The 16,242-nt window shown below is 41.2% G+C and overlaps 1 protein-coding gene across 2 annotated transcripts in view; it reads right to left on the reverse strand.

Annotated features, from left to right (window-relative positions):
• RBMS3 (RNA binding motif single stranded interacting protein 3) overlaps positions 1-16,242 on the reverse strand; it is a 426,067-nt gene that overhangs the window by 44,705 nt on the left and 365,120 nt on the right. For both annotated transcript variants that reach the window (XM_069960405.1, XM_069960407.1), the window contains exon 7: positions 13,459-13,565. In XM_069960405.1, coding sequence (XP_069816506.1) covers positions 13,459-13,565 — 107 coding nt within the window. The remainder of the gene's footprint in view (positions 1-13,458; positions 13,566-16,242) is intronic.

Consider the following 16,242-nt stretch of genomic DNA (forward strand, 5'->3'; position numbering starts at 1 on the left):
TTTCTCAGGTACCATATAAAGAGACAATGAGATTTTCTTTTATGATATGGGTTATTATGTCAGGTAAAACACTAGAGGTGGTTTGTACATACAGTATGTTAGCAAGAAAATAAGCAGTGTGTTCCCAAATTCTTTTTTGGCTAAAGAATATATAAAGGGGTGATCCAAAAGAGAAAACTGATCATCCTTGGTTTGGCAGCTTCATTGAATTGAATAAAGCTGAACTGTAATACCACACACAACCTTGGGACAGGTGTGGTGCTGTTTTTGCAAGAAAATAGCTGTTAGGATCATGTACTGTATAGATGTACAGTGGTACCTTGGTTCTTAAACTGCTAGGAACTCATACTGTATTTTCAAGGAAACTTTGCTTTGGTTCTCAAACCTTTGCTCGGTTCTCAAACACTTTTCGGGCACCCAGTCTTGAAGTACTCGGTATCTGAACATTTTTGTGAGTGTGGATGGTCGGTTGTACCTGGTGAGTTTAGCACTGGTGAGGCTTCACTTACAGTACAGTACTGTATAATACTACTGGAGTGCACATACAGTACAGTAGTAGTACAGTCAGTGCACCACCATCTCCCATCCTGTACGGTATAAGATTGCTGGAGTGTATATACAGCACAGTAGTAGTACAGGCATCTCCAATCATGTACTGTATAAGACTGCTGGAGTGCATATACAGTACAGTAGTAGTACAGTCAGTGCACCACCATCTCCCATACTTTACAGTGCTGGGATGAGGGGGGGGGGGGCTCTATACAGTAAAGGATGAGTGAGGACTTAGTTACTACAGTATTATAGTTGTTGGTTTTGTTGAATGTTTCTTGTGTATAATGTATTGTACAGTATGTAGCCCTGCTCTGTAATGTACTGTAGAGATTAAACTGGGCACTTTTCAATGTAATCTATGGGTACTGTAGGTAATTATTGGTGGTTGCTGGAACAAAATAAATACATTTACATTACTTCCAATGGAAAGACACTGCTTGCTTCCTAAATTGCTCGGTTCTTAAACTGCGTTCCGGAACCAATTAAGTTCGAGAACCGAGGTACCACTGTATTTCACTTTGGGAAATATAAATCATTACTCTCACAATGGAAGGTATATAATATCATATAAACATATGTAGGTTTTACAAAATATGACCTGTCTGGTATTGCAACTGATTAATAGAAAAGAAGAAATGACCTACAATCAATGTAGGAGAGTTTGAGGCCCGACCATCGGCAAATCACTGACTAAGACTGGGCTGTGATTGACTGAACGGGAGTATCCTGCTTTGAGCTCTTATCTAAGAAGCATGCAGACAGGTCGGGTGGTGGGGGACCAGAAGCAGCCGATCAGAAGCTGCAGTGGGACCTGCAGGGTTAAATGTCAGAATGCCCCTTTAATCGCCCGTGGAAAATGAAGGTTAAAGGGGTATTCCCCCCAAAATTATTTTTGCATTAATACGCTGCCCACCCGTAGCTTTCCATCTTTCCAATATACAGTTATTATGGATTCTGCACAGTTTTGCTTTTCTCCAGCTGCATTCACCCCCACAGATTGCATAGAATCATCAGACCTCAGTCCAACCCGACACCCTCCCTGCTCCTGGCCCCCACCCTCCGTGTCGGCATCACGTGTCCTCAGTCCCAGCACAGTGAAGTGACTGAGAACACTGATGGGGTGGCTGCTGTTACAGAGGGAGACGGTGATCAGCGCAGCTGTGACTGTCTCCCTCTCTAACAGCAGCCGCCCGGTCACCCCCAGCCCAGAGCTCACCCCCCCGTGTCCAGAGCCTCCCGGAGCACCGTCCAGCACTCACCCGCAGCACACAGCCCCCCGCCCCCCCCATCACCCGTGGCATCCCTCACTCACCCGCAGCATAGCCTCTGCACTCACCCGCGGCCCCCCCCCCCGCGGCAAGCTCCGCCCCCGCAATCACCGCGGCAAGCTCCACCCCCGCAATCGCCCGCGACTAGCTCCGCCCCCCAAAAGCGTCGGCGACTAGCTCCGCCCCCCAAAAGCGCCGGCGACTAGCTCCGCCCCCCGCAATCGCCCGCGACTAGCTCCGCCCCCCCCCCCCCCCCCCCCGCAATCGCCCGCGACTACCTCCGCCCCCGCAATCGCCCGCGACTACCTCCGCCCCCTGAATCACCCGTGGCAAGCTCCGCCCCCCGGCACGCTCCGCCCCTCGCAATCGCCCGCATCACTGCCAACTCAGCTCTGCTACACCGGCATCCCCAACTCAGCTCTGCTACAACGGCGTCCCCGCCAACTCAGCTCTGCTACACCGGCGTCCCCGCCAACTCAGCTCTGCTACAACGGCGTCCCCGCCAACTAACTCAGCTCTGCTACACCGGCATCCCCGCCAACTCAGCTCTGCTACACCGGCGTCCCTGCCAACTCAGCTCTGCTACACCGGCGTCCCCTCCAACTCAGCTCTGCTACACCTGCGTCCCCGCCAACTCATTTCTGCTACATCGGCGTCCCCGTCAACTCAGCTCTGCTACGACGTCACCGCCAACGCAGCTTTGCTACACCGTCACTTCCAACTCAGCTTTGCTACACCGTCATCATCTCCTTCATTGTCTCAGCTCTGCTACTTCAGCATCATCAGGCAGAAGCATTGCATGATGGGAAATGTAGTTTCCTATCTTGGATATAGACCATGTTTTAGAAAAAGTTGTAACTCAGGAACGGCAGCAGCTAGAAAGATGGGAGATGGCTCATCAAAAAGCATTTCTTTTTTTAGCTCTTGGGGGGAATACCCCTTTAATGCTGTGATTTTTTTTTTTTAAGAATTATGAACCGAAAATAGCCATAGATTGACTGATTTTATTATATTTCTAAAGCAAAAATCTGACACATATGTAAGACCTCTCTAAATGTAATGTATTTGCTAAAATAGACTGTACAGTTGCCATAATAAAAAGCAGAGATGAAATGCCAGTTAAGGGCAAATGCAATATATTTTAATACACTAGGTGGCGCACTGGAATTGGAGAGTGCACAAATAGCAGTGCTTGGATTTACTGAAATGCAGACTTATGAGAAAAGATACACATTGCATTTATTGTGAAAGATTAACCTTCTGTCAACTAAATATAATTTATGTATACAATATATGGATATAGAGGGATATTGTAGGTATGTGGATGGATAGATAGATAGATAGATAGATAGATAGATGCAAAAATTCCTTAGTTACCACCTAAAGACAGTCCTGTGGATTGTTATATTTGAGTTAAGCTTTTATGCCTTTATTTGCAGGACATATTATAGTCATGGTTATATTGTGTAATCGGCTTTAGCATTTGAAGACCAATGTCTGACTATGATTTCTTTGTTTAAAAACCATGGGCAAGTCCCACATGGGTTCCTGGCTAGTGTTGAGTTGAGGTAACCGTCGCTCTGCATTTTTTTCCTGATGTCTGCAGAAGTTGGATGCCGCCCTAAGGCTGCCCAGAAGACATGGATACAGCCATAGGCCGGTAATCAAATGCTAAGCGTTTAGGTTTATGGAAGTTGCGGTCAAGTATGCTCAAGACTATTCCTGGCAGCGGGAGGGGCTGCCCGGATGATCTTAAGATTGTCTAGGTGGCCCATAGAAGATAGTGGCAGTCTGCTGCCACCGCTCCTATTACATGGAGACCGTCCAGCAGGCCTTTCAGCATGACCTATTACATTAGTAAGTGCTGGTAATCGGCCAAGCACGGCCAATAATCGTTTGGTGTAACAGTACCCTTAATATATTGCTGTTTGTTGTTTTGATGTTGCAGATTTGAAGCTGATAAAACAATGTAAATAAATAATTGAACACAGCATGAAATCCAAAGCAAACTCAATGTGTGTGAACATAACCTAATAGGATGTTCACATGTCTGTAACCGGCTGAGGATTTTGCGCTGTGGATTTCATGCTGCAGATTTAACCCATATTTAAAAAAAAAAAAAAAAAAAAAAAAAAGCTGAGATCTACTGCATCAAATCTGCAGCAAATGTGTTTATATACAGTAGCACAGCGAAGAGTGCCATGTGACTCATTGCTTTACTGACTAACTTACGATAATCGTTCGGTTAAATAGCAGTTGACGATTAACGACCGAACGAGAAATAGTTGATCGCTTAATAAGACCTGGACCTATTTGTATCGTTGCTCATTCGTAAATCGTTTGCATTGAATAAGACGTCGTTCGGTCGTTTGCAGTAGTGACGAACACAATAGTGTCGACAAGACGACCGCAAGTAACAATTATTGTTCCATGTAAATGGGTGAACGATTTCAGGTCTTTCGCAATAGCGGTCGTTTGAGATAGTTTATCGTTAACGATTATGCGAACAATAATCGTCCCGTGGAATAGGGCCCTGAGTCTAAGTGGGTCCCCAACTGATTATGTTTCCCATAGGAAACCTCAGCCGACGGCAATGCTTTCTGAATAAGGTCTACTCTGCTATATAACTCATAATGAATAGGGATATAGGCTTTCTACATGCTGATTTTTCCCCCCCAAACTTTGGGATAAATAAAAAATAATAATACATATTTATATAAAATCGTAACATAAGAAAAAATTACAAGTAGTACCTTAACACCATGACTTCCTCCGTCATCACAACATAATGACTAGACGGTATATGATTAGCGGGGGCTGTATCCTTAGGGCCTTATCCAAGTTCAGCAGCCACCGCTAATCAAATGCCGAAAGTTCGGGTTCAGATCGACTCGAGCATGCTCGATGTTCGCTCATCTCTAATAATGACTAATACCATTATCCCAGAGGAGTCAAACTCATGGCCCTCCAGGTGTTTAAAAACAACTATTCCCATCACACCTGTACAGTCAAAGTGTTAGCTGTCTAGGCATGATGGTAATTGTAGTTTTGCAACAGCTGGAGGGCCGCAGTTTGACACTTGTGCTTTATACAGTCACTGAAATCAACAATATAAACAAAATATTACTAATAATACCAGCATATACAAGACAAATAATACTATCTCATCATGACCACTAACCTCACCATACAGTGACTGGATAATACCACTATACTTTCACTGAATAAAATCCACTATATAAAGACCAATATTTTCACTAAGCGTCAACCATCTAGAAGTAAATCCAGCTGGATACAGGTATTATAGTGCAATTACATCCAGTGACTCACAGGGGTCATCTTCTCTGCATGAATTGCAAGTGACGTTTTTGCTAATGAAAATTGTTTAGTTTTTACTTTTTCTCTATCTGGCTCAACCATCATGAAGACTTTTCCTGCCCATGCCTCTTCTCTGCAGATTCTGCCAAACATTTTAAGCTGCATGCTACAGCATCAACCCTATGTCCCCATGTAGTATTTAGACCCAGCACTCAGATAGTACTCAGGCTCCCTCTATGCCTTTATTTATTAAAAAGGCCACCATCTATACCCTCACATAGTACATTTGCCCCCTCACACCTCCGTATAGAAGATAGACCACCCCCTATGCCCACTATATAGTAGTCAGGCCCCTCTGTGCCTCCATATAGCAGTTCAGCCTTCTCTGTGCATCCATATAGTAGTTAGGCATTTTGTGCCCCAATAAAGCAGTTACATCCCTCTGTCTCCATGTATCAGTACTTTTGTGCATGGTTTATTAGAAATAGATGAAATTACAGACAAAATATCCGACATTTCGGTGGTGACACCTTTATCTAGGAGTCTGTGTATTGGTAACTGGTGAAAATCCTTGGCATTAGAGTGGTGGTGATAAAGGTGTCAGCACAGAAACATCAGATATTTTGTCTGTGATTTTATCTATTTCTAATAAACCATGCACAAAAGCACTTGCATTGAATACCAAGAGTCTCCTATTAATCACTTTTACAACCCAGCCATACTTACCTGTTGTAGGGCTGCAGCACTGTAGTCTTCTTGTGCTGCCTCTCTCTGCTCTGTGAGTACACGAGTGACGTCAATCATCCGCCACAGCTTAAAGGGAGGGAGAGCCCTCTTGTGGTCACAACAGTAATTGGTAGGGTGAAGAGATAGGCAGTGCTCTCCTCACTTTGTCAATCACCCTGCTGCATTTAACTGTATGTGCTGCTCAGGAGCGCTTAAATGGCCAGGCACAGCATCTTGTGGCTGAGTTGGCCCTTAGGAGCAGGGGGCCCACACTGTCTGTATGCTGTCTATTGCCATGAGCCCACTGCAGCCAATGGGCAAGTGTTAAGGCAATAGTCTTTAGTGGACCCCCAGCCTGTGCCAGCCCGGGAGCAGTAGCCCACTCTGGCTTCCCCCCTTCACTAATTACGCTACTGTTAGTAACTATTATCAGCACTGTAACATATAAGTGGGCAACATCTACATAAAAGGTGAAAACCCTAAAAAGGACAAAAACAAAAAAGAAAAATAACCCTCAACAAACAGAAAAAAGTAGTGCAGTGCAGTACTCACTGATAGTTTACAAGGCAGACTTTACTCTATCAGAGTTACAGGTGCAGACAAACAAAGGTGAAATGGTGCAAAAGGGGCGAGATGTGAATAATTTATGCACAAAATAAGCGTTTGAACATAAATTATGCAAATATTTTCAATTTGCAACCCATCTGGCCAGATGATAAATGCCCCCATAGTGTTTTTTTTTTTTATAAACCAAAGTAAAGGTTGCAAAAAAAAAAAAAAAAAAGAATAAAATCCCTTAGAAAATTGACCCTTGAGAAAGTCTTGTGTTTAAGACGGAACGCGTGGGACTCAGTGGACCCCGACATGGAGTCCCTCATTTTGGTGATATTTATTATTTATACTCCTTTTTTCATTTGATGTATTATTTGTGACCGATTTTTGTCTGGTGTCTGAAGCAGCTCATTTTTCTCCACAAAAACTTTCTGTGATACAACATTAATATACTTTGTGCTATTTTCTGGGCTGCTAGCAGTGTTTTGGAGGGACTCTTGTACTTTATATATGTTAGGGTGCTCTGGATACTGAGTTTATCATACTCGGTCTCCAATTTGTGTGTGTTTTTGTTTTAAAATGGTTTTATCTTGGATGTCTTGCCACTTGTAGTCTTTTTGTATTATCAATAAACAATTGTTATATTTTGTTACTATACTAGTGAGTTGGGTTACTTTATTCTGAAGTGCCACCCATTTTATATGGTATGCTTTCTTCTTTACTATATTAATTGACCATTTTCATACCATACGGGTTGAGCACTCTTCTTTCAGATAGTGTTTTTTTGAAGTGCCTTGTCCTTCACATGGTTATACTGAACATAAATTATGCAAATATTTTCAATTTGCAACCCATCTGGCCAGATGATAAATGCCCCCATAGTGTTTTTTTTTTTTATTAACCAAAGTAAAGGTTGTAAAAAAAAAAAAGAATGAATAAAATTTGAGTGCTTACTGTAAATTTATTGCTTTGCTTGAATTTAACCCCCCAGAAAGGCTTGCATATGTGATCTCATCAGTTAGAAATCTATAGTTGCCTTGCTGAAAGCATTTATAGTCGATATATGCTGAAGAGCTTCACGTGTGCCCTGACATTTGTATGTTATGTCCGACAGGACTGGAAATTGTTACTAACTGGATGCTAAATAAATGCTCCTCTGCTGAGCGGTGCAGTAATCACTTCATGTCTGGAGATGGCAAACTCATCAGTCCTGCACAGGCATATAAAACAAAAAATAAGTGCTGCCCGTCTTCTCACAAACATAAATGGAAATGTGTGTCTGAATTATAGATGTGCCCACAGCAGACCCACTAATCATTGCAAATTGCCTGTAGTTGGGCAGGGAGGGGAGAACTGGCACCATTTGTTACAACTTTGACTTGTCTCTCTTGCTGGATTTGTGGCAATGTGGGAAAAGACATCTCTCAAATGATATTTTCATATCATTACTTTTGAAATTAATGGCTGAAATGGAATTGGGCTGCTCATTAATATAAGACTTAAACTAAAAGGAGTTCTTTGAGCCTGCGCACTACACCTAAGAATCACAGCACTTTAGAGAAACTAGTTGCACTTAGTGAAACACGGATAATCTATTGAGCTTAAATTCATACTGTCATATCTATTAATGGGTTATATAAGGATGCAACAAGCACCATTGTGTACCAGTATTGGAGCAATGGAGGCATAATCACAGCCTATAAAACTTTGCTGCTGTTTACCTGCGATCAGGCCAGGGTTGTAGCTAGGATTTATGGGGCCCCATAAAAAACTGCATGCCCCCCTCCCCCTCACCTATGTATAACACAAAAGCACTTATAGAGCTTGGTGATGTGGCCAAAAAATAAAATCTCTTGTGGCCAGAGGCAGAATCCTGCCTGCAGCTACAAATGGGACTAGCAGAGGTGAGATCCAATGGCTGCTTGCTCTGTCAGTTGACTGTATTTAAGGGTAATGCCCATTAGGAGCTCTTATGGTTAAATAAATAGGTTCAGGAGCAGATTAGCTTCTGTATCTAAGTGACCCAATGTTTACTTACATGCTGCAACACAAAAAGGGGTTAAAAAGCAGAACACAAGGAGATAGATCTCTTCTTCACTGCTGGTGTACTGATAACCCCTGACCATTTCTTACTTGATTGCAGCAGCCGGAGAAAAGGGGTAAGGGGTTATCAGAACAGTGAAACAGCAGTCTCCTTGTCTTGTGCTTTCTAACCCTTTTTTGTGCTGAAGCATGTAAACTGCAGTAGATAAGAGGTTAAGCAGAAGGACACAGGACGGCTCCTATCTTCCCTGTGCATCCCCAGGCTCCTCTCCTCCATGGGCCCCATAGCAGCTGCCTGTCCTGTCTCTATGGTATCAGGCTGCAGTTCATTATCTATTATACAATAGCTGTTTGTGGCAAAGAGTCATCGGCTCCTTCCTCTGCCAATTACCCTGTAGGCCGCAGGCTGCCTTTTGACTGCAATCTCCTAAAGGCTGGACATGCCACAGAACTTCTCTGTCTGGCTCCAGCCTCAGGAATGTGCATGCTGACATCACTCATCATGCATACCCTGCATCAGAGTTGAAGAAGAAGTTCCTGTTGGAGTAGAAGCAGGGAAGAGGTGAGTTTCTTTTCTTTATTTTATTCTTAAGTAAAGGGGAAACAATCTACCTTTAGATGGCACCTACCTGTATCTACCTACAGGGGTACCACCTTACTAGTGATGAGCGAGCATGCTCGTCCGAGCTTGGTACTCGTTCGAGTATTAGGGTACTTGATGGTACTCGTTACTCGGACGATCTTCTCGCGATACTCGAGAAAATGGCATCATCCTTTTCCTGTAAGGTTGGGAGCAATTTCTTAGCCAATCAACCTGCAGGAGACTCTTTGGTACATCCTGCGATCACGTGGGACCTATACATGTTGATAGTAGCGATTGGTTGGCCAGATCAGATGACCCTGGCATATAAAAATCTAGGGCGGCGGTGCTCGCCTCACATGTAGGCTGGAAGAGAATAGGGAGAGAGCTGCTGATTGTCTGGGAGAGCGTTAGGGAGGGAATTAGCATTCCTGTAGGTAAGGATACTAGAGAAAGAACCCAACAGCTCTTGTAAGGGCTTAAGATCTTTATTTTATTTTTTTTAATTACTCCAGACTGCTGGCTGTGACTTGCATTGCAGCTACCACGATTTTAGCAGCACACTGTGGTGATCAACTGCTGGCGGAAGGGGACAGCAGGTGTTGCATACAGACCCCAAAGAAGTTCTCAGTACTATTATATTTTTAATGTTTCACTGTGTTCTCACTGCCATGCTGTGTCAGGCTAAATGTTGGAGTAGTTCATATGCTACCTTTGTTTTAATGGTTCCCTGTGTTTTCACTGCCATGCTGTGTCAGGTTAAATTTTGGGGTGGCTCATGTGCTACCTCTGTTTTAATGGTTCCCTATGTTCTCACTGCCATGCTGTGTCAGGCTAAGTTTTGGAGTGGTTCATATGCTACCTCACTTTTAATCGTTCCCTGTGTTCTCACTGCAATGCTGTGTCAAGCTAAATTTTGGGGTGGTTCATATGCTACCTCTGTTTTAATGGTTCACTGTGTTCTCACTGCCATGCTGTTGCCCACAATTTGTCGTAATGGTGCAATTAGGCAGCCTCAGAGGCATCCATGCATGATGCATTCCATCATTTTCTGACATTGACAGGTTTTCACACAACCTTCCCTGGGCCGAGCTTGGGTCCCCTGCAAAAATGTTTGAGTTTCCCTTTGCCTTCAATGGGGTTTGTTATTTGAAACGAGCACCCAAATATCGGGAAATACTGTATTTGTCTCGAGTAACAAGCACCCAAGCATTTTAGTACTCGCTCATCACTATTACCTAAAAGGTGCATCACCCTATCAACAGGGGACCCTTCCAATTATAATCTTCATGGTGGTGCTCCTACCTATCTATATGCAGTAGGGAGCAACCTACTTGAGGCATCTACCTGCTTACAGGAAGCATATATCTACCTAATGGGAGCATCAATATGCCTAAAGGAGGCACATACATACCTATGTACCTACTGATTAAATCTAATGACAGAAGAGGCATATCAGCTAGACGTACCAATCTGTCTACTGTTTGCACCAAACTACATACTCTGTGTACTTCCTACCTACTGAGGGATCTATCTGCAAGTGTGTGTGTGTGTGTGTGTGGTGGGGGGGGGGGGCATTATTATCATTTAAGGCAATATAGGGGCACTACAAATACATATTGCAAAAAGAACTGGCAACTTGACAGATGCTACTGGTCTACTAGCAAATGACCCCATTGAGTACAATGTGAATTCTGTGGATTCTGTGAATTTATGGCTAAGTCCTGATTTTAAAATGTTCAGGGTTTCTTTTTGTACTTGTTTTTTTATTGATTCTCTTGTTTTTCACTGACAATATTCCACAGAAAAATCACAGCAACAGATCCACACCAAAATCTACTCGGTTTGGTCAGGTTTCGTCTTGTTAATTTCCTTTCCAGATTGCAGATATATGATTGTACTCTAACACTCATATTTCAGTACTTAGATATCATCATCAAAGTGTCATGTAATCCTGAATGTCCTCTAGTGGGAGTCTAATCCTTCCAGATATACAGTAGAAAAGTAGACATGACATTTACAATGTACGCTATTGGTATGCTAATTTATTTTCCAAGTTTACTCACACTTTTTTTTTTTAAACACCCTAACACATTTATAGCCAGAGATTTACAGCTATCCAGGGACTGCTTAAAATATATAATAGCTGTACAACTGGCACTATAATTTTCGTGCCACCCTACATTTAAGCTAAATTATGCCACTCGCTTTCACAGTGAAGAGATCCTTACTTGAACTTTTTACCTCTTCCTTTGAATACTGATTGAATTTTAAAAGGAATTTTGGCTAAAACGTTAGTCTACCCATTTGTTAATATGCCCAGAAACTTACTACAGATGGAACAGTTTAGATGCAAAAATTATTTCAGAAAACTAAACATTGAACACATTTGTAAATCAGTGAGTTGTATGCTCAAGGGATAATGTGATATTGTTTAAGTTATGAATTGTGTTTAAAATAGGGTTCAGTAACCCTATTAGTAATAAAAGTCAAAGACATGAGCAGGATGCTAGCTAGTCAACAATAAATCAGACTGACAAGTATTCAATTAATGGACACCTTGAGGGAGATTTATCAAAATTGGGGCAAAGAAACCCCAGCTGGCCATAACAACCAATCAGGTTGCTTCATTGTAAAAAGGGCCTCTTAAAATTAATGTCTGTAATGATGATAATTCCCTAACAGTGATCAATGTATTTTCTAAAGCTGCTACTTTACACCTCACTACATTCCAACACCATTTCAACTTTCTATATGATTATATCAAAGGCCAAGATAATAATGGATGGAGGAACAATCTGAGAAAATGAGGAATCACAAAAGCAGTGCTCCCCGAATCTATTCATCCTACTGTAAAGCGAAGAATAATTGGTCTTCTCCGAGATAACTTTCCTCACAAAATCGTCATAGGCAGTGCCATTTGGGCCCCTCCTAAGCCATCTGACAGAGATGAGTGAAGTGGGCTTGAGTTAGCTTTGTATGACGCTAAACGATAGGCTTTTGCTCTCTGCCCACTCCATGGAGAAGGTATAGACAGCCCAATGACCACATGGAAAACATGGATACAGCCTATGGCTATGTTCACACAAAGTAAGTTAAGTATTAACCACGGCCGTTGTTGCCGATTTGCAACACGGCCGTGATTAATACTTAACTTACATTGTGCTGCAGCTAGAGGGAATCCTGGATGAAGTGTATACACATAGTATAGTTTTCTGTGGCTGCTGTTCATTGAATAGCAGACTCAGAGAACCTGTCAGTTCACACAATGGAGGGTGCGACTCTGGCTTCCTTGTTCTTCATTTACCTGTTTTAAAATGTTCATACAGTACTCTGGATTTGTGACAATATTTCCCCCTTTCCCTATCACCTTTTTTGTAATTTTAGGTGGACATATTTTCATGGAATTTCTATGGTAATAGCTCTATCACTGACAAGGCGGACTACAAAGCCTCTCTCTGGGGTAACTATAGAGCTATCTCTCTACCTAGTGCATATTTGAAATATCTTCTAGACTACAACATTTACTCCTGATCAAGAGCTACAGGGAGGGGAAAGAAAACACAAATGACATGTTACAAGTAATATCCTACACCCCCCTCCCACCCTTCAGCATTAGTAATGACACTAGTTATAACAATCGAGACATAACTGCAAAAAAAAAAAAGGGGGGGGGGGGAATTCTTGAGAATACATGATTGAGAATACAAGGTTCAGGATTTTTAATAAATAAATAAGTAATATTTCGCTTCCTCACAACACAGAGCAGAAAATTAGAAGCAATTCTAGCTTTGATGGATTAGCAGCACAGGATTGTAGAGCTCTCTCTTTTTCTCTTGGCCTTGGAGAAGGGCTGTCAAACAACCTTCACAGGCACAATGGTTTCCTCAATTCTCACCACTCAGAAACTGTCCTCTCAATGTATCCATCTACAGGAAAATGGTTTCAAATGTATGACAAATTGTTACACCAATCCTTTAAAACTTTGTGAAATTAGTATGGATTATTCAGGCACCCTGGATGACAGCCAGCCAGCCAATCATCTCATGTGCATAGATAGCTAAAGTCCACTAGAATGGGAGTTATGGGAAGAATGGGAAGATATGCAGTCAACTACTAAATGCATTTCAATACAACTATCTACAAACAATAACCTTTACCACATAATATAAATTTCCTTTTCAAAGGGCATAGATTCAACAGGACCAATTCAAGTGGTCCTGTTACACATAACCGTTGACAGCAGTGCCAATTTAGCTTCATCCGGCCTCATTTATATCCTACCATGCGTATTAAGTGGTTTTGACAGGTAAGAATGAAGCTGAAGCTAGATAAAAAGAGATTCCACTTGGTTTTGCTTCAGTTTTTGTTGTGATACCTCTTGTTGACATGATAAATATAGATGTTATTAATACATACCTCTCCGTCTCTAGGCCACTGCCTCCCATTTTGTGTATATTTACTCTGATTTTGCCTCTTCTTTTGTCCTCCATCAGCAAATTTACACAGTAAAGGCTCTGGTGGAGCTGAAATGACAAAACACCAGGATATATCGTTAAAATCCTCCACAAGACATGCTCCTGCCAGCAGCTCTCTGTGTTCTCCATGGAATAAATCTTTTAAAGAAAGATCTTTCCTAGTTAAGATGTTTTACCTTTCCCTAGCTTGAACTCTTGACACTCATTTTTAGGTAGAGTTATAAAGAGCAAAATACATAAATGCACAGATATTCACATACATTACAAAAGTGGCAGAAAAAGAATATAAAAAACAAACTGTGAAAAATTGACTATAAGCATTCCTATATAACAATACAATTTCCAAATTAAATAATAATAATAATAATAATAATAATAATAATTATTATTATTATTATTATTATTATTATTATTAGAAATGAATAAGGGGGGGATACATAGCAATTGTGTCCTCAATTAGCAGATAATACCCTACAAGCTATGTGCTCCTCTAGCAGATTAACCTTAAACATGTAGCTCTATCATCCTACTTTAGTTCTATTGCATAGCACGCAGAGAAATCTTCAGCTACATGGCTTATGAATCATATTCTATCTGAAGTAAAATTCTGTTTTTTTTTTTGTGGCAGACGAGGAATTAGTCTGCCACTTAATCCTGGCCAGATCTCGGCACATTCAGATGCTGTATAGCCAGAGCAAGAATTGTACCAGACTGTGATCTTTCTTTGTTCTAATGAACATCAAACCTGCTTTTTTGTAATGCTGAATGAAATCTTCTGATTTTCTTATGATATGTATTTAAAAAAAATGCATTTTTCTCAGAACTGCCGTTCAAATATGACATTTGAAAGAACTAAAAGAATCAACAGAGCATAGATAACATTGCACTTAGGCACTGGAAGTTGAGACTTTAATGAAGGCAATTGATAAAGGTGCCTGACAATTGTCTTTTTGTGTTGGATTTTAACTTCTCGCAGGTGCATTGTGGGACCTGAACCCATGTATGGGAAGTGTGATAGGTGTTAATACAGCTTATTTTATGGTATTAGGTGGAAAAGTCCATACTTAATTTGAATGTTGTCCTATAAACTGTAGTTATAACCCCGATAGTAAAACTTTAATTTTGTAATATATATATATTATGGCCAAAAATATTATGGCCGCACAACCCAGAAACCAGGGAGGTGAGTGAAGTTTATTATTTATGCTGTTATTTTCAATAAAAACTCTAAGGGCAAATACAAAGGAAAGGCTCCTGCTTAAATAACGCCTTGAACTCCATTAAACTTGAGGGGTAAAATTACATCTCCACTTAAATAAGTTACGGGAAATAATGATAAATGAGTTAAATGATTGCATTACTAATATTGAAGGGCTCACAGTTATGGAGATATAGTGAATAATATGTGGCTTTAAACGAGCAGCTAAACATTTAGAATTAAATATCTACAAAGCTAGTTCTATTATTACATTGAGGTGATTTAGAGTTGCAATTACTGCTAACATACTGTATACGTTGTTAATTGTATTCAGGTGACACTAATGCAAGAATGACAGCAATTGTTATAGTACATGTATCTACATACATGTATATAGTACATATATCTCAATAGTTGCATTGTTAGTGAGGACATTTAACTGTAACTGATTTAATTTTAAAGAGACTCTGTACCCACAATCTGACTACCCCCCACCCAAGCCGCTCATACCTTCTAATAGCTGCTTTTAATCCAAGATCTGTCCTGGGGTCCGTTCCACAGCTGATACAGTCATTGTCCTAAAATACAACTTTTAAACTTGCAGCCCTGTTTCAAATTGGCGTGGACTACAGTATGTGTGCCCTAGGATTGCAACACCCTTCCCTCTCTCCTCCCCACCCTCCTCATTATTAGGAATGCCTCCCAGTAGGATTTTTCGTATTCATCACCTGTCTGAATAGGGCACCGGTGCCTTAACGGTCCAGCACATGTACAGTGTTCAGACGGGGGATGAATAAGAGAAATAGTTCTAGAGGCATTCCTAATGATGAGGAGGGTGGGGAGGAGGAAGGGAAGAGTGTTGCAGTCCTAGGGCATGGGTACTTTAGGCCACGCCAATTTGACACAGGACTGCAAGTTTGTAGGTTGTTTTTTAGGACCATTACTGCATCAACTGCCAAACAGACCCCAGGACAGATCCTGGATTAAAAGCAGCTATTTGAAGGTACAAGCGATTTGGGGGGGACAGATTATAGGTACAGAGTTGCTTTAAGTACCTATATTGGCATATTGTTATCCACTTGCAACTTTTTGAGGTTTTCTAGGAAATTTTTAGGAGAAGCATCAGGTTAATATACATCTCGGTGTAAAAATGCAAGAAAAATGTTTGCTCTGCCAGACCATTTCAAATAAAAAATAGCGCTGTGCAAAAATAAAATTGACAGTCCAAATGGCGCAACACTGTACCAAAAACATAGTCAAAAGTACCATTGTTACAATCACTATACAATATTACTAATATTACCACTATAAGAATGACTTATTTGTCATGTGCCCCTTTAACTGAACCCCATAATCTTTTATGCCTCTCATGTGTGTAAGCTAATATTTATCAATGATGAACCTCATCTCCTGCTTTTCAGCTTTAGCCTCCCATAGCAACCTAGAAAGGACCTTTATATTATATTATATATGAATGAATCCACTTTGTCCTTTATGTGCTAATCTATAAAATGATTTTGGTATTTT

Source organism: Dendropsophus ebraccatus, chromosome 2 (assembly GCF_027789765.1).
Source record: "Dendropsophus ebraccatus isolate aDenEbr1 chromosome 2, aDenEbr1.pat, whole genome shotgun sequence".
In the NCBI taxonomy this organism is placed as follows: Eukaryota; Metazoa; Chordata; class Amphibia; order Anura; family Hylidae; genus Dendropsophus; species Dendropsophus ebraccatus.